The sequence below is a fragment of the Myiozetetes cayanensis genome, unplaced genomic scaffold, assembly GCF_022539395.1.
Source record: "Myiozetetes cayanensis isolate MyiCay16 unplaced genomic scaffold, myiCay2020 scf21, whole genome shotgun sequence".
Taxonomy (NCBI): Eukaryota; Metazoa; Chordata; class Aves; order Passeriformes; family Tyrannidae; genus Myiozetetes; species Myiozetetes cayanensis.
Window position 1 is genome coordinate 12897651 of NW_026087423.1, and position 23149 is coordinate 12920799.

At 47.7% G+C, this 23149-nt stretch overlaps 1 protein-coding gene across 18 annotated transcripts in view; it reads left to right on the forward strand.

The window, feature by feature from the left end:
- FBRSL1 (fibrosin like 1) overlaps positions 1-23149 on the forward strand; it is a 492731-nt gene that overhangs the window by 389402 nt on the left and 80180 nt on the right. For 14 of the 18 annotated variants that reach the window (XM_050318783.1, XM_050318799.1, XM_050318793.1 and 11 more), the window contains one exon: positions 9871-9924. The exons of the other annotated variants lie outside the window; for them this stretch is intronic. In XM_050318783.1, the coding sequence (XP_050174740.1) occupies positions 9871-9924 (54 nt within the window). The remainder of the gene's footprint in view (positions 1-9870; positions 9925-23149) is intronic. 18 annotated transcript variants of the gene reach the window in all.

The window sequence follows — 23149 nt, forward strand, 5'->3', positions numbered from 1 at the left end:
TAACCAGGCATGTCAGGCAGCGGGATCGTCGGCCCTGTGGCCATTGATTAACCATTTATTAAAGCACCTATGAATCACAGCAATAGTAATTATATTTTAAATATACCTACTAACAACTGTTTTGCAGTGGGGAAGGTTAATCACGATTAAACATTTCCTTTGCTTTTCTCCCTCCACCCGGATCCAAATCCCCTGGGGGTCCAAAAGCACCTCAGGGACACACAAGGCTGCAACTAACATGGAAAACAGAGGGAAAGAGGCCCAACCTCAGCCCATCAACAGAGTGGGGTGGGGGAGGAAGCGTGTGCACACACGCACACACCAGGCGTGCACACGCCTGTGCCTTCAGAGAGCTCTGACACGCTTCATCCACCCTTCAGCCGTGTGCTCACAGAAACCACACACACATCACCGTGAACACCCAGACACCGGCTGTGTGCACACACACACAGACCACAGACACACACACACGGGCCACACACATCCATACAGGCTGTGCACACACACGGATGCTGTGCACACACACACACACACTCTGCAGGCACAAGCTGTGCGTGTGCTGACCGTGCTCACAGACAGAGCTCAGGCACAGACTGCACGAAGCTGTGCTCTGTGCACTCACACATGGGCTGTGCACACACACACAGAGCACACAGAGACCATGCAGAGACACACGGGGCACACAGAGACCATGCAGAGACACACGGGGCACACAGAGACCATGCACACACACACAGACCATGCACACACAGACCATGCACACACACACAAACCATGCACACACACACAGACCATGCACACACAGAGACCATGCACACACACAAGGGGCACACAGGGACCATGCAGAAACACACAGGGCACACAGAGACCATGCACACACACACAGACCATGCACACACACACAGACCATGCACACACAGGCTGTGCACACACACACAGATGGCACACCTGGCTCACGCACACCTGCCACGCACAGACACACCCCCTGCCCCTGGGTTGTGCCCGCACAGCTTGTGCACACCTGTGCACACCCGGACAACGCTGAGGGCACGGGCCCAGGCAGTCCTGCACACACACACTCTCACACACACACACAGTCACTCTCACACTCGCACTGCTCTCACCTCCACCCCTGCGCGCCCCCGCGGATCGGGGCGGGGCGTGGCGGCGGGGCGCGCGCGCGGAGCGGGGGCGCGCTTTGGGGAGGCGCGCGGGGCTCCGCGTCTCGCGGCGGGATTGGCGAGGCGCGCGCGGGCGGGGCGGGGCGGGGCGCGCGCGGGCGCGCGGAGCAGTCGCGCCGCGGAGCGCCCGGGGAGCGGCACCGCCGCCGCGGAGCGGAGCGGGCTCGGCGCGGAGCCTCCCCGTCCATGCTTGGGAATAATGGCTACCGAGGCGTGAACCGCGAAAAGAAAGAGAGAAAGAAAGAGAGAAAGAAACCCGCCGCCACCGCCACTGCCGCCGGGGGAAGCCCGTGGATGGACCCGTGCCGGCGGTGCCTGCGGGGCTGAGCGTTCCCCTGCTCCCCTCCTCGGATGCCGGCCGGAGCCGCCGCCTGGGTCGCTTTTTTTAATTTTTTTACTGGGTTTTTGCCTTTTTTTGGTTTTGGGTTTTTTTGGTGCGTCTGTGGGCTTTTCGCCCCCCTCGCGTGGTTTTTGGCCCCCGCGGGTGATGGACCCGTAGCGCCGTCTGCGCGGCGGCTGCGGGGTTGAGCGGGCGCGGGGGCGCAAACTTTGAGCCCCGGGTTCGGCCGGGAGGAGAAAAAAACAAAACACCCAAGGGGGAAAGAAAAGGAAGGAAAAAAAAGAGCGGAGCCGCGGTGTCTGCAGCGCCAGGAGGAGCGGAGGGAAGCGGCGGAGGAGCGCGGCGGGAGGAGGCGGCGGGGGCCGGCGGGACCCCCGGGGCAGCTCCGGGCCGGGAGCCGCGTTGTGCCGCTGCGGGGGGGCCCCGAGCGGCTCCGGCCCCGCTCCCGCCCGGCCGCGCCCGGAGGATCGTCCCGCGGGGGCCCCGCGGGCCGGCGGGGCTCGCCATGGTCTGCGCGCCGCGCGGTGAGTAGCGCCGGGCGGGTGGGACCCCGCACGCACCCCCGGGGGCTTCTCGTCCCTTTCCCAGACCCCCGTTCCCTCGGCGGGAGAAGTGTTTTGCAGCCGGGGAGCGCTGGCGGCTTTGCGGTCGGGCGGGAGGAGGAAGTGGCCGCGCTGCCCGCCGGTGCGGTGGCTCCGTGCGTGCGGGCTCTGTCTGTTTCTTTCTCTTTCTCTCCTCTCGTGCCGTTGTCGGCGCGGCCGGCGAGGTTGGTTCGGTTTTCCAGCCAGCCCCGGTGGCTTTTTCGGGGCGGTTCGCGCCGCGTTCTGCCGAGCGGGGGTAGAGATGCGAGGCTCGGGATGCGGAGGGGCAGGAGCCGGTCGTTGCCCGTTCCCGGGGGCGAACCGAGGAGCTCTCCGGGCAGAATTATGGTTTTGGAGGGCTTTTTTGCGGGAGAAACTGGGTGCGTTTAAATAAAATAAAAGACGAGAAGGAGGTGCAGCGGCGCAGAGCTGCCGGGATGCGATGCGCTCCCGAGCTGCTTTTTTGTTTTCACCCTATTTCGCACATTCCTCCAGTGCGACCGCATCCCCCTTCCCACCCTCGCGGGAGCGGGGAGGGAGAATAATAAATATTGAACGGCTGCCTCCCCCGGGCAGGAGCGGCGCTGGGGGAGCCGGGGCAGCGCGGGTGAGCCCGGCGGACCCGGCTGCTCCCGCCACCCACCCGCGGGTGGCCGTGGCGGCTCCGGGGGCGCCTCTGTGGTCCCCTCGAGCGGAATATCGCGACTTGGCTGTGTCGGGTGTTGCTGGCAGGCTGGCGCTTGTAGCCGGCTGCCGGATGAGGCCGGTGTTGGTCTGGGATTTCTGGCTGTTTAAAACGGTAACAAAACTCAAAAATCCGTGCCCGGCGGTTTAACCCCTTCGGTGCGGACACAGCCCCTCTACTCCACAAGGAATAGCGAGTCTGAAAATGGTCATCGTGAATTTTTTTTTTTTTAATTTTTTTCCCTGTGTCTTTTGGCCTGAGAAAACCCCCCCGCTTCTCCCGAGCCGGGCAGGTTGTGCGGGCCAGGCGGGATCGCGGGGTGCGGGGCTGCCGGGGGCAGCTCCCCTCCCGCGGCTGCTGCGGGGCCCCTCTGCTCAGCCTGAAAGAAAAATTTAATCCAATTAAGAAATTAAACCTTGTGTGTTTAAAGCGACAAATTTGAAAAGGGGAGGGAGGAGGCGAAATAAGATTTCCAGGTCACTGGTTAACTAAAGATGGTTTGGAAAAAGAGCTCGGGAATAAGGCGAGGGCAGAGGGAAGGAAAGAAGGACCTTTTTAAATGGCAAAGGCTTGTGCGTCTCTCTGGAATTTAAACTGGTTTTTAGGCTTGTAAAATCTTCTTGAAGTTGTGCATTTATCTCAGGAGGCTGCTTGCCAGCTAATCTTCTCAAGGCATGTCCTGATTTTTTGTAACATTACAGTATCTGAGGTCCTTTTAACCTAATTTTGTAACAAAGATAATTTCTTGTTATGTAAGTTACTGTTCTGAATGATTGCTTTGGGTTTTGGAGAGCGTCCTTAACTGGTCTCCCCTGTGCCGCCGAAACTGGAATTATTTACTTCGTTATCAATTCTTGAAAGCAAGCCTCTCTCAACTGGAAAAGGCTGCCAAGGTATTACAGGAAAATAGAGTCTTCCCATTCTTCTTTCTAGAGAGTTAAGTCTCTGGTCATCCCTGATCAGAATTTACTTCAGAGGTTTATGTTTATGTATAAATCCGATTTTCCCCACATACAGACTTACAAGGGCGAGCTGCTTGAATTATACACACAGCATTAACTTCCCACAAGTGGCAGACTCCTAATGCTCTCTTCAAGAATTTTCTTCTTTGCTCACAGCAGTTCCCTAAAACTGCCCTGTGCTAAAGCCAAAATGCACTAGCTTGGGCTGCCTGATTTTCTTTTCCGGAGGAGATTAATGGTATAGGACAAGGCAGGCAGTATTTTATTTAGCTGGATACTGAGTTTTCACTAGTGCACAGTGATTTTTAAAAAAAAAATTTTTTTTTTTTCTTTTGAAGGTTGGCTATTCTGAGTGAAACCTTAAGCCTTGTTTATCAGAGAGGGGCAGTCTGTTCTCATAAACAAACGAAGGAGCAAAATATATCCTGGTGTTATTCTATCAGGACATGCAGTCATCTGTTGGACCCTGTGGCCTGGGCTGGCTAAATCAAATACCAGTGACACACGTAGCTCTGGTATTTTACAGTTAAAAAAGGGATTGGAGTATGATTCGAATTCCAGTGATAAACTACAGATACTTAGCAGCAGTTGATATTTATTTTGCCCTGATTTTGCAAGGATGTGCAATTTGAAGTGTTAACTTTCAGCAAGGGGTACAAATATTAGTGTTTGCTGTTGTTGCTTTTTGAACTAAAACATGGTGTGATGTTTAGTGGTGATGTGTTGGCAGAAGGGGCAGTGCAAAGGGTGCATTCTCCAGCTGCCCAGTCTGCCCTGTGCAGTACTTTTGGAAAGAACAGATGTGCGTGTCATTTTCTGCCTTAAATATTTTCTTTCTTTTTTTTTTTTTCGTATTCCTTGACTCCCAGCATCCCTGTGTTGAATGACCCATAATATCTAGGGATTGTGGTGTCTGGATGTATTGGAATATGAAGCGGTCTTTTTAAAGCCATTACAGAAAATTCAGTCAAGTAAAATTATTTGTTAATGGTTAATTGTAATGACTTTATGAGTTTGCAAGATCTAAAGTCAGGCAGGTATAAGAATGTGTTGCTCCATGCTTAATAGCATGTTTGAGCAAAGATTGGCATCCTGCATCAGAAATGGAAATTCTAGGGTCTCTTGTAGTCTTTCATCCTTCTGAATAAAGATGGAAATTCTAAACTAGGTAAAGAAACATATGGTTTTACCAGAAATTATTTCCTAGACTGATCAATTACTAGGAGATGTAATGAGAAATATACTCCTTAGGGGGAGGAAGGAGGGATTGCCATTACATAATATCCCTTGGGAGAATTTCTGTATCGCATAATGAGGTTGATGATGGAGCATTTGGGGAAAATGCCTATGGATAGGAATTTGTTCTTCAGATTTCCATAAGGAAAACATATTACTGGAAAACAAGCTTGTTAGAAGTAGCAGTGATATGTTAGTAGGTGGGTACTTTGCCTCTATACACGTTTCTTTTGTTCTCATAACTACTATGCAAGAGACTAGGTAAGTGTAGGATTGAAACGTCCACAAAATGAGAGATGCCAGTGAATAATTTCCTCATTTACTTAATACCAAGGGTAAACCATTAAAAGCTTATGTTCTGTTCTGGGCTTTGTTAAATTATTTCTGTTTCTCTGTTGAAGATAGGTCCTGAGGAGAAGAAAATCTCTAGCCTCAATGATGTAAACACTTATTGTCTTATCTTCGTGCTGGTGAAAATTAAATATATAGAAATGCATAGAGGTGATGTGTGGATTCATAAAACTTAGTAGCTGATTATGTGTTTTCAGAGTCCTTGTGATATCCTAAGGATCACTCAGGAGCTGCCTTTCAGAGGGAGAAGCAAGCGCTTGCTAAAAATTACTGAAACACAGCCTTCGTTTTTTAGTAGCAGTTGCCTTAAGGAGGAAAATCATTCATTTCCACACAGCTGCCCTTCGGCGCTGTTGATGCTCACAGTCCGCGGCTCCGGGAGCCGGGCGGCCACAGCGCCTGGCCCAGAGGTGTTAAAACCAACAGAGGGGAGGGCGAACAAAACCTTAACACCTCTGTCACTGCTGGGGAATTTGCCTAATTCGAGCTGCTCGTTTCGAACCCGAGCGCCGGGGATTTCAGCGGCGTTTCAGGTGGCGCGTCCAGCTTCTCTGCCCCCGGAGCTGCAAACGCGTTCCAGCTCGGCGGCTTCCCCTGGCAGCGGCCCGTGCGCGGCCCCGCTCCGCGGAGGCGCAGTGACCCCTGACGGTGGCCGTGGTGGCGGAGTCGGGTCCGCGCAGCCCGCGATGGTTTTTTGGGAGCTGCGGGCGCGGGGCGGGCGCGGCCCCGGGAGCGGGGCGGGAGCGCTCGCAGCGCTCACTGTGCGCGCCCCCGCGTGGCCGAGAGCGCGCACTGCGCCGGCTGCGCCCGTACGGCCCCGGCCCCTCGGAGCGCCGCGGTGGGGACACTGCCGCGGTGGGGACACTGCTGCGGTGGGGACACTGCCGCGACGGGGACACTGCCGCGACGGGGACACTGCCGCGATGGGGACACTGCCACTCCCCTGACTGCTGTCAGAGTCTGGGTCGGGGGCTTGGATGTCCAGCGAGGTGCAAGGTGGCGTTGGATTTAAGCACTGAGAGTTTGCATAAAGGAACTGGTCACGTTTCTGCACCGGGTAGAAAAGGTTGCCATCAAGGAAACGGAAAATGAATGTGCCTGATAGTGGCGGCAGGACTCGATGGCGGGGTGTGATCTTCCTTGCTGCCCTGTCCTGTTACCTGCCGGGGTTTCACAGTGACCCCCTGTGTGAACCATCTCACAGGCATGGGTTAGCACAAGAGCATCACTCAAGGTAGCTAATGCAATTCTAAACACAAGCTGGGATTGCTTCGTTCTTGTGAACTTTAACTAGGATGGTGCTGTTGACATGGATATAGAAAAATGGGTTCTCCAGATCATCCATTTGTACCTTGTCTGGCTGCATGGAAAGGGTTAAAGATAAATAAAATGGGTTTTCTTCAATACTGTAAAAATAAACCTTACTTTCTGGTGGGCGGTAGGAGGAGAGTTGGAGTTTACACAAAGCCAGCGTTTCAAGGTGCCTGTTTGTGTTCCTAACAAAGATATTTCTAGCTTGCTTACAGAATAAGGTTTTCTAAAAAATACTTTTGTGTTTGGAAGTACTCTGTCTAGTTTATGATCTCGTGGAAAAAAATGTTCCAGTTAAATTGCTGTGAAAGGCAACTACAAGATTTCTGATACTGAGTTAAAGCAGGCTGGGTACGTTGTTTGCCATAAGGTTTCTGTGGGGGATAAAAAACATTTAGATGTAGGTGGGTCATAATGGGTGTAAATCTTGGAGATTTTTTTTCCTGGAAGAATCAACAGTAAAAAGCGTTTAGGCTGTTAAGATACCTGCAAAAATATCTTTACTCCAGAGCTGTAGGTTATAAAGTTATAGTATAGTCTGCCTTCAAAATGGTTGGAAATCTGTCATAAATATCTCTTTCCCACATCCCCTCTGTCTCCCTGGATGATTGGCTCTCTAGCAAAGCCTTCCGTAGAGGGTGTACTGTAATCCTTTTACGTTACTCCTTCAGTGCAGATTACGCAGCAAGAAATAATTAGGAGATTAATTTTCACCTGTCACTGCCAATAATAGATAACCTTGATACAGTGACAGGGCGAGGAATTTGGGGAGCGGAAAAGCGTTTAACCCTGCAGTGATTGCTGCGGGGCCCAGGCAGAAGATGGTTGCCAGAACCTGACCTCCCTGCTCGCTGCCAGGGGAAGGCAGAGCCGTGTTTGGTCCTGCGGCCGCTCTGCCTTTCTGGGCGATCGTGCTCGGTGCAGGTCGCTCCGTGCCGCGACGGTGCCGCACGCGCCTCGCGCTAATCAGCCCCGAGCAGCCGTCGGAGACCTTTGTAGCTCAGCCTTTTAATTCAAATGCAGTTCTGTTGGCTTTTCATGATTTCAATTCCCAGTCTGACCGGTATTCCTCGGCTGCTGGGGAAGGGAGCAAACTAATGAAGATGGCTTCATTAGGCAGAGCGCGGTTTGGCCCTTGCTTCTGTCCAACAAACGCAGCTGAAAAAACATCCCAGAAGTAACTGGGCTTTTGGTCTTCAGAGAAAGCAGAGCTGAGGTGTTCCTGCTCCCTTTCAAAATTAATTACTAGCTCTCATCAGGTGAGCTTAAAAATGCAGCCTGGGCTCTGGGACGCTGAAGGCAAATGGGAAGGAAAAAAATATCAACCCTTTGCGTCCCTCCCCCTGCTTCCTTTTTATTTTTTATTTTCTTTTGTGCTTAAGTTTAAATCTACAATCTGTTGAAAATGTAATGGGAAACCAGCCTACAGAAAATGCCATTATTCATATCATCGTGAGCTCATTTATTTTATCTGCAATAGTAATGATAAGACAGACTGCTTGGCAATGCTGATAAGCTGAGAAATATCTTAGAGCTATTTGTAAAAGTTAAAGCAGATCTTGGTACTGCGAGATAGGGAAACTGATGAGCCTTTGGGCAATCTGCAGAGCTGAAAGCTAATAAAGATTTTAATAGGAAGGCCTCATTAGGATTAGGGAGATCTATTATCTGTGATTTACACAACACAAACAGTGGGGCAACTTCAATTTTTGCTTCTTTGTTCATTAAATACTATTGCTGAATGTGAAGCCTTTTAACTGGGATCTGGATCTCTTCGTCTTCAAGGAGCCATCACCAGCTGATGGTTGAGCAAGGATGAAAGGGCAGCTGATGCGGGAATGTGTTTGCCACACGTGAGCAGTGCCAGAAAGCCGTCATAGTCAGGGACCAGTGGCTTGTTGGAGGTACAGAAATGCATTTGTTTGCAGGTGCCTGGGTGGGAAAGGTTCTCCTGGGTGTCTTTTTTTCCTGTTGTGAACAATATTTATAAACTTCTGGCTCTGAACAGCATCTTTGCAAACAAATTAACACGTTGCTGTTGTTCTGGTTCTCCTGATGATGAGACTGAAATCCTATTACAGGATGCCTTGGCCACCCCAGTTCAGCCTAGATGAGTGGCTTCTTCATTAGCTGTGATCACCACGTGGATAAAACTGTGTCCAGTGCCACTGGAGTTGGTATGGTAGGAGCACATGGCGTGGGTGACCTCATCAGACGGTTTGGTAGTTACACAATAGGGCTGATTTTAGCACCATGTTCATTCTTAGACGTGTGATGTACAAAATGTCACTCTTTGAGGTTGTGCACACGCCTGTCTCATGGGCTCAGCCGCTTGACTTGTGTAAGGTGCATGGAAGCTGCTGAAAGAACACTCGTTCATCCAGGGTTTACAGATGTATTTATTATTTTTTCTCAAGGACCATCCAGACAGTTTTTGTGGTTGAACTGAATTGTAAAGCCAGGAGCAGAAGCCGTGCTGGAACATTCTTTGGTTTGCCCTTGAGGTCCAAACCACATTGTAACCCGATTCTGCAAACCTGCAGCTTAAACCATTTTTACACTCAGGCAGGGAGATACAATTGACCGTCTAGTGCAGATGGAGGGTTTTGTTAGGTGATACCCATGCTGGATGTGAGAGGCCACTTGTGTGACCACAGCTGTGTTTGGGAGCTGTCTGGTTTGTTCCCTGTGTGCAGCACTCACAAGTACAGGAGTCTCAGCTTCTCCGCATTTTCGTGGCACAGACCGGCTCCTCTCCTGCTGCTGGATCAGATAACCCCAGTGGTAACTACAGTAACATTGCTTCTGTGGAAAAGTAATATTTGGAAACTTTGTTCTTGTGTTTTCAGTAGTCTTTAATACAGTGTAGCAAGCAAAAAGCAAAAGGGACCACAGAACCCCGAGAAGTCTGTTCAGTGGTTTGCGTTCTGCTGGTTCAGTAGAGCTGTGGCTCTACTGCCCTTCCTGTGCCCTCAGCAGTGTAGGGACAGATGGACAGGGCTGGGAGCAGAGCACTGGCCCAGGACTAGAAGAAGTTTCTCATGTTGGTGTCAGTCTGTTGTAGCCTGTTTGTGACCAGTCACAGGTTCTGTCAGCGAACCAGCCTGGCCTCCAAAAGCACTAGCGCTGTTTGCACGTAACGTGTTGCTCCAGCACGGCTGCCATTTGAGAAGTTTCTAATATTTATGTTTGATATGAATGAAACTTTTTGTTTTGTCTGTAGACCGCAACGGAACTGGAGCTGACTCGTATCAGGAGTGCCTTGATAACAAGCAAGGTATGAGATCAAGTCTCTCCAACATGGGCACTTGGGACTGATTTAGCTTGATTTCCTGCAGCTGAATTGGTTGCTGTCTGTCTCTCTCACTCTGTCTCCCCTTTTTTTTTTCCCCCCCCTTCCCTCCCACCACTGTCTCCAAGCCAATTCACTGTTAACAGTTCCATGTCAGCTAACCTGTTAGCTCAGGGTCTCATTGCACATTTGTCATAAGGCTTCTTGTTTCTAGCACCCCAAACCCTCAGTTATTAAGGGAGGAAGTGGGAAGATTGTAAAACAAAAGTAGCATGTGCACTTGCTTGCACCTGTCTTCTTCCTCGAGGTTTAGCTGCACAGCCAAGCAGAAAAACAATAAAGTTGAGTTAAGGGGAGGCACGTGCTAGGCTGGGTTACCTTAACACCAGACATCCTGTTCTAATTTGTGTGCTGACGTGCTGCCTCAGATTTGTCCAGCCTGCTGTCTTCTCCCGTGGTAAAGTTGGTAAGAGCTGAAAAAGTCTCTTGTGACTCAAAAGAGAGTGATGATGGTGAAGGAGGAACCTGTTATCCACTTGCAGTAAACCTGGAGAGAAGAGTCACATCAGTAAAAATGGAAATTGTGAAAATTGTCTCAGAAACAGGACCCAAAAGCAAAATCATTTGCTCTGTATTTAGAAAAAGGGCTTGGTGTATTGTGTTCTCTTCAGGTGTCCTCTCTGAGAACCGCAGTCAGAAGTGCCACTCCACCGGCATAGCCGTGTAGTAAGTGTTGAACCTTCTGGTAATCAGGGAGAATAAGCACCCTTCAGTCCAGAATATCAGTCATTATAAACCACAGCAAAGAGCTGAGAGGAAATGCTTATCCTACCCAGGTTATAGGCATCAGTTACAGGTCCCTTTTTACCCTGCTGTTGACCCAGATCTGTGACAGTAGCTAGAACAATCATCTCCTGAAATTCTGACTCTTCTTGTGTAGTTTTCTAAGGTAGGACCAAGGAACACAAAAAACCTGTCCCAGTTTTGGTGCTTGGTTGGAGTTAATTTTCCACTGGTGTCTTTGCTTGCAGTATCCATCAATCAGTGTTACATGTGCTTCGAGTCAAAGCTGCCATGAGGTGCATCTCCCCTTGCTGTTGTTGGGTTCGGGGTGGGGTTATTTGGGGGGTTGGGGTTTTCTGCTTGTTTTGTTTCCCTCCTCCAAAGTACGTTGTTTCTTTGGTGGCCTTTATGCTCATCTTTTTCGCTATTTTTCTCTACTGATTGTAGTAAATACCTAATCATTGCTAAGCTTTCATTTCAGAAGTTACAACTGGAAGACTAATGTGGAAGAACTGTAATCAATAATGGCTTCTTTTTTTATTAGATTAAGTTTAAAAGTCTTGTAGACCAATGTAATTCAGGATGTTCCTTTGCTAGATAATTTGCTCTTAGGGAGTACAGTTTTTTCCAGTAACATTTTTCTTGTTGGCTGAGAGAGAGGCTGATCCACTTGTCATTTTGTAGAAAGCAATCGAGTTTCAGATTTAAAAAAAAAACCACACCAGTATTCTCATTTTTGGAAACTAATTGCAGTCCCTTTGATGTGCCAGTTACCCTGATTTATCTGACGGGAGGTATTAAATGGCATTATATCCATTGCTTTCCTTTGTGTGTCCATCCTGCAGATTTTTCTTCTCGTGTGGTTTTTGATAGGTTTCTTTGGCATTGTTGTTAGCACGTCAACAAGCTGTATAATATAATTATGAGCACTTTCAATCCAGTATGAATTGGATCTGGTTTGGGTGATCTACCATATCCATCTACTACATCATCATGTTTAAAGCAACAACCTTGAATGCAGAGGTTTAAAGGTAAAAGTATACAATAGTATACAGTAGTAACTTGTAGTCAGACTCTTACTGGCACATTACACTCTGTGAGCAGGCGGTAGGGTTGAATCTACCATTTGCAACAATTTACAGAATGTAAAATACATAGCTGACAGTGGGCCCATAATTCTGCTTGTTTCTGTTATGTTCAAAACAGAACGCCACCAAAGGCTGGAAGTAGCAGGGGCTTTTTAAAAGTATTAAATCTTCAAGCTATGTGAAATGCTATTTCCATGGCTTCTCTTTATAGCAGCATGCTTGTCTCCTAGAAATTATGCTATAATGAGGTTTGGTTTATATATTTTACCCCTCTCCTCATTAAAGTGCTATCTCTCAGAAGAAGCGCTTTGTGTTTTGAAATACAGCGCGGTTAAAACGAAGGCAGGTTTATAAGGATTTAATGTACTTGGGAGCCAAGGTTTTGCAGCTTTATGGCAAAGATGTTTTAACAAAGGGCTTTATGGTAAGGGTGTGCTGTATTTTAGTCAGGCAGTTGCTCAAGGGAAAATTTTCAGCGTGAGCACGTCACAGCAGCAGGGAGGAATTCAGAGGGAAAGGCCTCTGAGATCAGTCACCAGCTTGGCTGATACTAAGTCTTAATCTATGCAGTTTTAAGACCTGATTATTTATAATTTTTTTGCCTTTTCACTCAGGGAAGACAAAGCCTTGCACCATGTCATGCAGCACCACAAGCAGGCCTCTTAGGTTTCCCTTTTTTGTGCTCCAGGGCAGGGTGCAGGGGAGCGTGCTGGCGACAGCCACAGATGGGATTATTACACCCTCTCAGAATGGAGCTTGCTTGCTTTTTCAGCCTTTTAACTCCAATATTCATTATTAAAATTGTACCCTAAAAGCAAGGCTTTCTGAGTGTTTGTGGTTTGGAAGTGAAGAGGGCAGAAGTTGGGAGCAGTTGCCCATCCACCGCAGCAGAAGATGTGTCCTGGATCTGCCTGCTCTTCTGGGATACATTTAATATCCCATGGTTTCCTGAGAGCCAGGGGGTTCTGCCATGGAAAACAGGTATAAGATTACTGCCAGACACAGTTGTTTCTGGAGCTTCTCAGTAGGAACTCACTGTTATTATAAATGAAACAATGCTGGTTTAAAGGTTTAGGCAGTGAAAAGCACTTAGTTAGGACCCTGGTGGCAGCCAGGAGACATAACCTCTCATCCTTGGAACAGTGAGTAGAGAAATAAACGGTCTTGGAAACTGATTCCAAGTATTTCATGTTATCATTTGTAGTGCCTTCTCTTATCCATAGAAAATTGTGGTTTACTTTGCTTCAGCAGCCTTTTCTGCATCTCCATGACCTCAGGTGGGCTGATAATGGCTGTTTTACCCTACTGGGCTCCAGCTTTCCAAGCAGAGCTCCAGGTTCCTCCTGGAGGAACCCAATACCTTTCACTTCTCCAGTTTCCTTGCAGAGTATCATGGTCCAGTGCTACTTCCCCGCAGATGGATTAGTTGATATTTTTCCAAGATGAACTTGGTTTTGTCTTTTTGATGGCGCTCTTGACTCTTTTTATTTCTCTTCTGATACTTTACACCACTTCCTGATTTCAGTATTGCTGATTGATTTTGTCAGCTCACCCCAAGAGGGAGGACAAATGTAATTTGCAGCTGCATTTGGGAACAGGGATGAAGGGTGGTTGGCCTTGGCCGTGATGGAAATGTGGCAGCAGCCGAGCCAGTGGCACCTCTGTCCTGAGGAACACCCTGGGTGGTGCAGTCCCAGTGCGTGTCATCTTCTATTAGTCTTGATGCAACCAACGACCTTGTTTGTGTGGGCACATTAAGCACAACATTAATGTCTAATTTGACTACTTTGGATGCAGACAGGCTGTAATCCATCACCTGGGCTCTTCTGACAGCGAGTGTGGCTGGATGGGATGAGGAGAGAGAATAAAATGGCCTGCTTGGGCCAAAACTGAGGAAATTGGAAAAGTCCTTGTGAGCCCGTGTAGCTGAGGTAACTGTAGCAGAGGGTGGAAGAGGGTTCTTCACTGGAAAGAAAAGCTGCAGAAGTGAGAAATGTGTGGTCTCCACAGAGGTCTGTTCAGCCTTCTTCCTGCCTGTTAAACACTGGCCGGGGAAATGAGACCACCACGATACAGAGGCATCTTTCAAAAGATGTTGTTGGGAGAAGTTCTAACCTGTTCCAGTTTTCTGATCCCTTTTGAGCCCCAGCAGGATTAGTTTCAGGATGGCAAAGATGAATTATGAGGCGGATAAATAAAAATGGCAGACTGGCATGGGTGGATTGAAAAGTGCGGTCAGAACAGTTCTGTCACTGAAGATGTTATTTCCATTAAATGTTTTGAGATTTAATATTGATTTCAGTGAAATTACCCTTGAAAACAGATTTCCTCCAAACCTTTATTTTTATATATTTGTTTTGGAACTGTTTTAGGAGGCAGAAAAATGAAACTTCAGCTTCAAACAGTTTTTATGTTTGGAAATTGGCTTTTTTCACTGTATGAACAATTTTTAAAATATTATTATTATTTGTATTTCAGTCATGCCTGTGCACTCTAGTTATGGGCTAAACGTCATTTTGCCAACCACAACGCAGACTGGGGGGGATCAGTTTCTGCCTGAAAACGCTTTGGGTTTGTGTTTCTGATGGACTGTGTTGATTGCCAGTGCCTATTTGGAAAAAAAGAAAAAAAACAGCCCAACAACGTTCTCATTTTACAATATGTTGGCTGCCTTTTTGTTTAAAGAATTATAAATAAATCAGCAGATTTTCCACAAAAACACATATGCTTTCTTCCTGATGAGCACGATGACGCACCAAGAATCCTTGCAAGAGGCCTTGAATCTCCTTCAAGCAGAGGATAGTGCTGAGGTTGAAATGGAAATTTCAAATAACTCTCTTCATTAAAAAAGATGCTGGTGGGGCCTTGTTAGCAGAAGAATTGCCATTTTCTGACTAATTTTTTTTTTTTTTTGCCAGCATGGGAACAAAGAAAGAAAGGAGGAGGCAGAATAAAAGCCTGTGTGAGTGTATGTGCAGAGGCTGCAGCTCTCTAGACTGGTAATGGTATCTGGAAAGGGTCCAGGCTGTTGTAAATATGAACTTTTGTCAATATTCCCCAAGCTTCTTTGGACTCTAGGGTGGGCTTTATTAGCTGAAGGTCACACCATTGTGCTGTCTCCCTCTCCTGAGACCTCTGATACCTTCCTGAAAGGACAGCCCATTATCCCTGGGCTTAGAAGCCAGCTTTCCCTTCAGTGGCACTGAAGCTGATAAGCTTAAGAGGCGTATTTCATCCCCCCACTGCTGCTTTCAGGAAACAAACAGTGTTTATGGTTCCTGATTAATTCCAGTTGAACAAAAAAGTAGAATAGGAGGCAAGTGTGTGTGCACACGTGCACGCACACAGACACGGGCTGGGCTTGTTTGTGAGGCTGGTCCTGTTGCGTGGGGTCAGCTCACGGCGCCGGCCACGGCCAGCAGTGCCTGTGCTGGCGCTTTGTTTGGCCTGGGTGGTGTGTCCAGAGATGGATTTAGCGACACAAGAGGATCCTGGGCTGCAATCAGTGTAAGGAGAAAGGGGTGGGAAGGGGGGGACGGGGTAGCAGCAGCCTGAGCATCAAGGTTGGAATTGATTTGTGGCAATTAAGCGCTAAGGTCTGCGAGAGCAGGACCACCCGCCGGGAGAGTGGCTTTCCATCACCTGCGAAAGATGAATGGCCCAAGGAGAGGGAAGGGCAGGGATTTTGTACTCAGCTACCTGAAAAGAATCATAAAACCACTGAATCTCGCTTCAGGATCTTGCAGCCCCGTTTATCACAGCTAAATCCCTTTGCTGGGAATTGTACGCAACAGAGTTGGAAGATAAAAATGCTACTGCTGCTTTGTTTTCTCCGTTGTTGTCTTTGGCTTGAAATTTGTCAGGAGGAGTTCTGCTGACTTTCTTGTGAGTCCTCTTTCAGTAAGAATGTGTTCCATACGTGTGTCCCAATTTCTTGAGGTTATTTTTTTCCCCCTCCACTGAGATTCAGAGTATGGAATTACCAACAGTGAATAAATAACACATTCTCTACACTCCTGCAGCTCTGTAAAGCACCCAGGTGGCACGTCCCAGTGACTGGGGCACCCAGGGGAGGAGATCCATGCTCTGTGTCCCTCTCCAGCATGCCCTTGGTAGGCAAAACACCTTGTCTGCTTGTGCATCTTGAGTTTTCAAGTGGAAAATGAGAGTACTGGCAGTGGACACAGTCCTGTTCGGATGAGCATGTAGGTGCAGCCCAAGTCAGGTCTTCTGGTCACAGCCCAAGTTAGGCTGCAGATCAGCTAATGTATGTTGCATCAAATCTTTGTTTCACTTCCCACGTGGTCTGTGTTTAAACCAAATTCTTGGTACTGAGGTTGCAGCTGCCTTCATTTCCTTTGCCAGAGCAGAGATAGAACAACATTAAATATAATTTTACAAAACTATATGTTTACTTTTTTACCAGTGAGGACCATATTTAAAGATGGATTTTGGTACAATGGATCCAGATGAGAACCTCCTTAAATATCCCACAGACTCCTTTTTGAGGGGAAAGTGGATTTGAGGGAGAAAATGACTTTGAAATCCTAGCGAAAGGTTCTGAAGCTGCAGGTATGGTTCTTTCTCCAGATGGGCTAGCACGGTGGAAAGATTGTTATCAGTCCAGTTGTGCACCACAGACTGCAGTAGCTTGGGTCCCAGGTTTGGTGATAAGTGAAATGTTAACATGTGCTTGGCAGAGCAAGCTCTTAATTTCCCTTAAAGTGGAGGGGGCAGAAATGATCTCATTGGACAAGATGTCTTTGGGCTACTGCCCACTGTTAGGTATGTCCTAGACAGGATTTATTGACTTGGTGTGGGCAGATTATTTCCCTTTCCCTCCCTGAGTCTGGCCTGCAGTAGGTGTTAGTAAAAGAGCTTTCCACCTCCTGTATGGCAGGAAGCATTTTAGCTCTTGTTGAAATATGAATCTCCCTTCCTTTATTAAAATTAAGAACCAGTTTCTCACATGGCAAAGTGATAATAAAGACTGAAATTGGATCTATAACTTCATGAAAAGAAAGAGAATTTTTTTTTAAGACAAATCATGCATGGTAATACCTTCATTGTTCTCTGGGCTGTGTTCTTTGTGTTGCCTAACTCCCTGCGAACAAAGAACCCGTAACCGGGATTGTAAAAATAATCCAGGCATTTAAGTCAAAACTCAAAAGGCCCTTGGGAATCTCATGCAAAGGTGTGCCCTTGAAATGGTGGTTTATGAATTGTCTGAGCAGGTTTGAACATCCTGGCCCTGAGGAAATCTCTGGGAATTTTGCCGCTGACTCCAGCGGGGTCGGGACTCCGCGCTTGGCGCTTCGTGCCCGCTGCGGGCACTGAGCAGAGCCATCTCCCAGCCTTTCAGAGAGTCTGACTCCCTCCTCTCCAGCAGGCAGGGGATTTTCTACTCGGTTGCACTTGTGAATTCTAGTTAAGGGAATTGCTTTTGGTCCCTCCATCTTTGTCACTTACTTAAACAAACATGCAAACTGGAAACGTGCACTTGCTCGAGCTTCCGCAGCGAGTGCCTCCTCGAGATCTCTTGTTACTGGTCTAGAACTTAAACTGCTTGGGAAAGTGGCTCTAAGGGGAGGTTCAGTCGTGCTTGAATGAAAGCAACTGGGCAGAGATGGGAAGTTTTATTCCTAGTTGCCATTCAGATGTCTGGACCCAGCTAGTTTGAAATGTGAAGTTTTGGTCTCTGAGCATGAACACAGATCAGTAGCGAGGCTGTAAATTGAAGCAATGAGTATTTCTTCATCAGTCTATTGCAAAATAATGGGGATTTGAAAGTGCAGATTTATCCAGGGTCAAATTCACTGGGAAGGGAAGATACTTAAATGAACAGTGAGGGAATTAGTCTGAAATTTGCAGGCAGACTCAAGTAACCAGGGCCTTTCGAAACCCACTTGAACACAGCCCTGTTGAGGAGGAGACTGCACTACATGACCCCTGTCTGCAGTGGCTCTGGTTGGATGTCTCATCCTTGCCCAGGGTATTTGAGAAAACCACTGGTTTGTCTGGCTCTGATTATTGTGAACATGGACATTATCTTCCTCTATCGTGTCACAGTCCAAGGAGAGCAGGGGGGAGTTAGCTGAGTTGTAGAGAATTCCTGTGTCCTCAGCCTTGCACATCCGTGGTGCAGTGGTCAGTGACATCATCTGTTGTTTAAGAACTGCTGCTGATGGAGTGAGCTCTGCATATAATGAAAAACAAAACCCAAAGAAACCATAATCCCAAAAAACATGATCCAGGGCTCCAAGAAAATTGGCACACTTCGGTTACCACATCGTAGCTCTCCATCAAGAGAAAAAGTTAAGCAAAAATTACTAGAAAAAACCTTCTAAGCTTTCAGCAACAATATCCCACAGACTCTTGTTGATCCATGAAGCTCAACAAACTGATTTCTAGCAAACTTGTTTTTAATTAATGCTAGTGGAGATTAGATTTAAAATGTGGGCTGTGTGTCGTTCGTGTTACTCTCAGTAGCTGGAAGGGGGAGTTGGAAAGCTACATCCAGAGTACAGCATGAAAGCTTATTGAGGCTTCTCTGCTGCTCAGGGAATCGCAGAAATGTTGCACTGGCTGAAAGATTGGCTGTAACTTTTCCATGTTTAGCTGCAATGGAATGTGCAAAAGCTTTAAAATTTCTTGAAAGCACCTGGAGAGGCCCAGCCATTCTGTCAGCAGGAATATGTGTTGAAAGCTGTTCAAGAGAGGGACATTTCTTAGAATAGTTTGCAAAAAGTAACAGTCACAGCCCGGTATAGACAATTAGAGAACATTAGAAGTAAATGTGTAATTTTCCCCAGCTTTTTCTTGCCCAAAAAAGAAGTTTGGTTGCTCCTCACTGTAGCTGTGTCTTGAAGGCTTTCCTTAATGAGCCATCTCCTGTCCAGTATGGAAAGAAAAACAAAAGAGTTAGAGACCTTCCTTTGTCTCCATGTGATTTTAATCTGGTTCTTTCATTCCTAATCATCTTGAAGGGCTGTAAAAGCAAAACCTGTTAAATCTTGGTTCTTACTTCTTTCTCTCCCAAACATCATCGTTTGTTCTTTTATCGTGTTGCATTTCTTTATCCCTGAATCAACTGCCTTTTTATTTTTTCCCCTGTAACAAAAGTGGGGCGGGAGGGAGGGAGGGGGTGACGGGAGCGCTGCCTCCTTTGATTCGCTCTCACACAAGTGTTCCTTGGCCTTTCATACCCAGGAGTGGATGCGGCTCTTGAACAAATTGGACCTACTTGTTTGCTGGCCTAGGCCATCTTGTTATCCAGCCAGCTGTGTTTTGATCTTGGAGGGCCATTTGAAGATTAAATTGAGACATCTTTTGTTACTATTAAGTGCAGTAATTAAATCAGCTCAGTGTTATTTGAGTGTGGAAAATGTCGCTTTGCTGGCCCATGGGTGTCTGAAGTTGCCATTAGACAGCTGTGTTGCTTCCAGTGCTAATGATGAAGAGGTAGGAGAAAAGAGCCAAGTGCTCTCTAAATAATTTTCAACTCTTTCTGGGTTGTGCTGGATCCCCTCCCCACCTCTTTGTGTGACGTTTCTCCCCCATCTCTCCTCAATTCATGAAGAAAGAGGTTTTTGAGAGGGAACTTGAGCTTTTTGGGGTGGAGGGCTGGCAGAGAGTGCCCACTCCTGAGCAGAGGAGTGGAATGGTGTGGATGAGATGTGCTGAGTTCCCCGGATGGACAGCTGCTGTCCCATCTCTGCGTTTGCACGTTGTTGGCTCTGTGAACAACAAAGGAGGCTGACCTGGCAGGATGGATGCAATAAATGAGCAAAGTTGACTGCTTACCCCCTTTCCTCTGTGCAGGGGAGTCTGCCAGTCAAGTCAAGCACAGGCAAGTACATTTGTTCCCACGAGGGTCATTGTAATGCAATTTGCTGGTGAGGACTGGCCTGACTGTGAAGTGGTGGCACCTGGGAGATGTGAACTCTGGCTGAGGCCAGGGCTGGTATCGTTCAGAGGTCACCTGGGGCTTACTGGGGTGAACCAGTTGCCCTTCCCTGTCCCCCTTTGCCTGCTGCTTGCTGAGCAGACTGCTTTGAGAGAAGTGGCTGGAAGTGATGATTGGCAGCAGGGAGCAGGGCAGACAGACCCGGGAAGAGGAAGCGAGATCCTCGGTGGGAGAGGAAGTTCTTCGGAGGTCGCGTACGTTGTAATGCTGGGTTAAGATGTGCAGCAGTATTGGTTCATTGCTACTGGCAGCACTGATCACTTGAGCGTTGCCTTACCCTTCCCACTGTGCCCTTTAGAACCCCGTCTCACCTCCCATTTGCAGCTGAACACGCTGCTCCTGTGGCTCCCGCCTTGGAATTCAGCAGCTCTCGCTTCTGGGCAGGGGAGCAGCGGGCAGGGTCACCCACACCCACCCCAGCTGTCCTGCTGCCCACCGAGGCAAGGCCGTGTGCCCCCTCCCCAGGACCACACTGCAGCCTTCCTTGGGAGCCGCCTCCTTAGCCCGTCCTCCCGGATGCACCGGGCTCTGGCTCCATCCCCAGTAATTGCCCGGCAACATCTATTTGCATTGCTTTGTAGCCGCTGCCTTTTATGGAGGGGGAAGTGTATTTGCACTTCTCCAGTGTTTTCGAGCTGTGGCAAGGGCAGGAGTATGGCAGATGGGTGGGGATGAGAGAATCAGGAGCATGATGAATCTGTTTTTCTTACCTTGTTTAAAATTGCCTGTTAAAATTCAGCAGCCGCACCTCCGATCAGCCTAATGGTGTCTGCCATGTTGCGAATACACAGTCATTAGTTGGTCCAATTCATGCATGCTGAGGTAGGAGGGTGATGTGAATGCAAAGGAGCTGGAGAGAATGGGAGCTGGGGGGGCAGAGGAAGGAGGGGGAGAAGCTTGGTAATACAGTGACAATGAAACATACGGTAGTCACACTGGAAAACTTTCTCCTTCATTAGCAGGGATCTGTTGAGTTTCTGCTCACATTAGGGTAATTAACACAAGTACAGATTGTTGAACATCTGTGCAGTTTAACTATATGGCCGGTTCCCAGGCTTTAAACAGGGCTGTGAGGAGCCAAATGCAAAGCAGTATGAAAAGCCCACACACTATTCATTTTACTGAAATTAGCATTTCTGGATGAAAGCTGATGTTGCACGTCGGCTATAAATTTTCTCTGGTCTGTTGCCAGGTTGGCTAATGATCTGAGGTTAGTGTTTGTTAAAAAAATTTTAAAATTTGTTGCTTTTAATATTCTGGAGGGGAAGTTTCTCTCTCGCTCTTCTTTTCTTAAAAGGCAAAACAAAAAGCAACCGAACAAAGCATATGGGTATATTATATCTAATGTGCTTCTAATCTTTTTCCAATGCAAGCCCAGGAAGGAATTGCTGGTTCAGCCTCCATCAGGGACTGTTGGCTTGGTGGAACCACCAAGGCTTTTTAGTATTTCTGACCAAGCTGGGGTTTTAATTTTCTAGCCTTGTAAATGCCTGGGAGGCTCCGCTGACGGTGTGCTGTAGAGACGAGCTGTGTAAATAGAATGCAGAATTCTGTCTGCAGGATGGCGACTGCACAGACACTGCTTCTCCTCACATCCCCATCCCTGAGCTCTGGCTGTGGGCACAGGCCTGCCAGGACAGAGGTGTAGCTGTATTTATGGAGAGCCTCCTGTGCTGGTTATCCCACAGGAGCGCTGTGTTGCTGTAGCATCTTCAAGCTTCCCCCTTGCTCCTTGCCAGGAGAGCACCTGGCCCAGGAGGCTTCACAGACTCAGCATCAAGTTCTGCACAGAGAACCCTCCAGGCCACTATTGCCTCTTACACCTTGGTCCCTCAGAGCCAGTGCTTGTTGGCCAAGGTTTGCTCATTTTTTTTTCCCTTTGTGGAAGGGTACAGGCCGATTTTTCTTTACATGGATGATTTGTGAAGCCTCCTTTACGTGGGTTCCCTGACACTCATAACTCGTGGTCATGCTTCTGATTGTGGATTTTAAACATCTTTTCACTCTGCACCTAGATATTTTCACATGTGGCCATCCACAATTTTCTCTTCTTGCTATGATTCCCCTTGTGACTGTTTTCTGACCGTCTCTTGGTGTGGTTCAGTTGTGGACTGACTTGGATGTTCTGGCTTGTACTTACACTTAAGCCTTGGAGCAGAATTTTTTTCACAAGTGAAATTGTGGTTTTTTCCACAAGTGGAATGAAGTGTTCAAGGCCATGTTGGATGGGACTTTGAACAACCTGGTGTAGTGGGAGCTGCCCCTGCCCATGGTGGAGGGCTTGAAACTAGATAAGCTTTGAAGTCCCTTCCAACCCAAACCATTCTATGATTCTCTGAGTTGCTGTGAGGCAGATAGCCCTTATAGCTGGGACAACAATTAGTGCACCATGTGTGTCAGGAAATTTTGTTTTAATGGAGATGACTTTCATGTGTGAAGATAAAAAGCCTACCAATGTGCATAAAGAGAATAATCCTCATTAGCACAATTTTGTCCCTGCTGTTTTCACTAAGTAAAAAAATTTTGTTCGTGGTGGAGGTTTTTTAATGTAATCCCTGTGGGCTGATGTGAACAGAGCTGACCTTTGAAACCCTATTTAAATTTTAAAAGGTTTGTATATTTTTTTGTCTAATTGGGAAAGGAAGGGGCTTGGTGTCTTGGAGGAAATGTAATTCTTGCCAAGAGTGAGTGATTTGATCCTTTAGTTCAAAAGGAGCTGATCCTCAACTCCTGCTCTGTAATGGCTTAGCATTAGCATTTAGCTTGGCATCACTTGAAGTTGTTGGTGAAATTGTTGCTGTTGCACCCACCAGCTCCTCAACAGTCTGCTGACAAACATCAGAGCTGTCAGGGCTTCATATTCTTTGTGGCCAAAAGACCTTCTGGGACCAAAATGCAGTCTTCAGACTGAGTCCTGCAAACGCCTGGGCCTCAGGAGCACCATCACCCTCATCCCTGTAGATGCACTCTGGTTTGGCATGGACAGACCTCTTTCTGGGGTGAAGGTGTCTCCACGAGACAGATTTGCTGAATTGTATAAAACTGTGCAAGTTCAGTTAAATATGTGGCTTATTTCTGAAGCACTAATTCAGTTAATCTAGTCCAAAAGGAAATTTGGGCTGGCCTACTTACTCTTGTAACAAGAGTTTCGCAGATGATTGTTTGTGTGTGTGTGCGCCCACCAGCTTAGTTAGGAAAAGAAATGTTTATCTACATTAGACTTTTACCCTCTCCATAAAGGATGTCAGGAGGTGGCACATTGTTTGGTAACAACAAGGGACATTTAGCTCAGAGAGCATCTGTGACAAGAAGATGAGAGAGGGCATTGGCCCTTTCAAAGCAGGGTATGCAGTGAACTGAGCATTGAGATTTC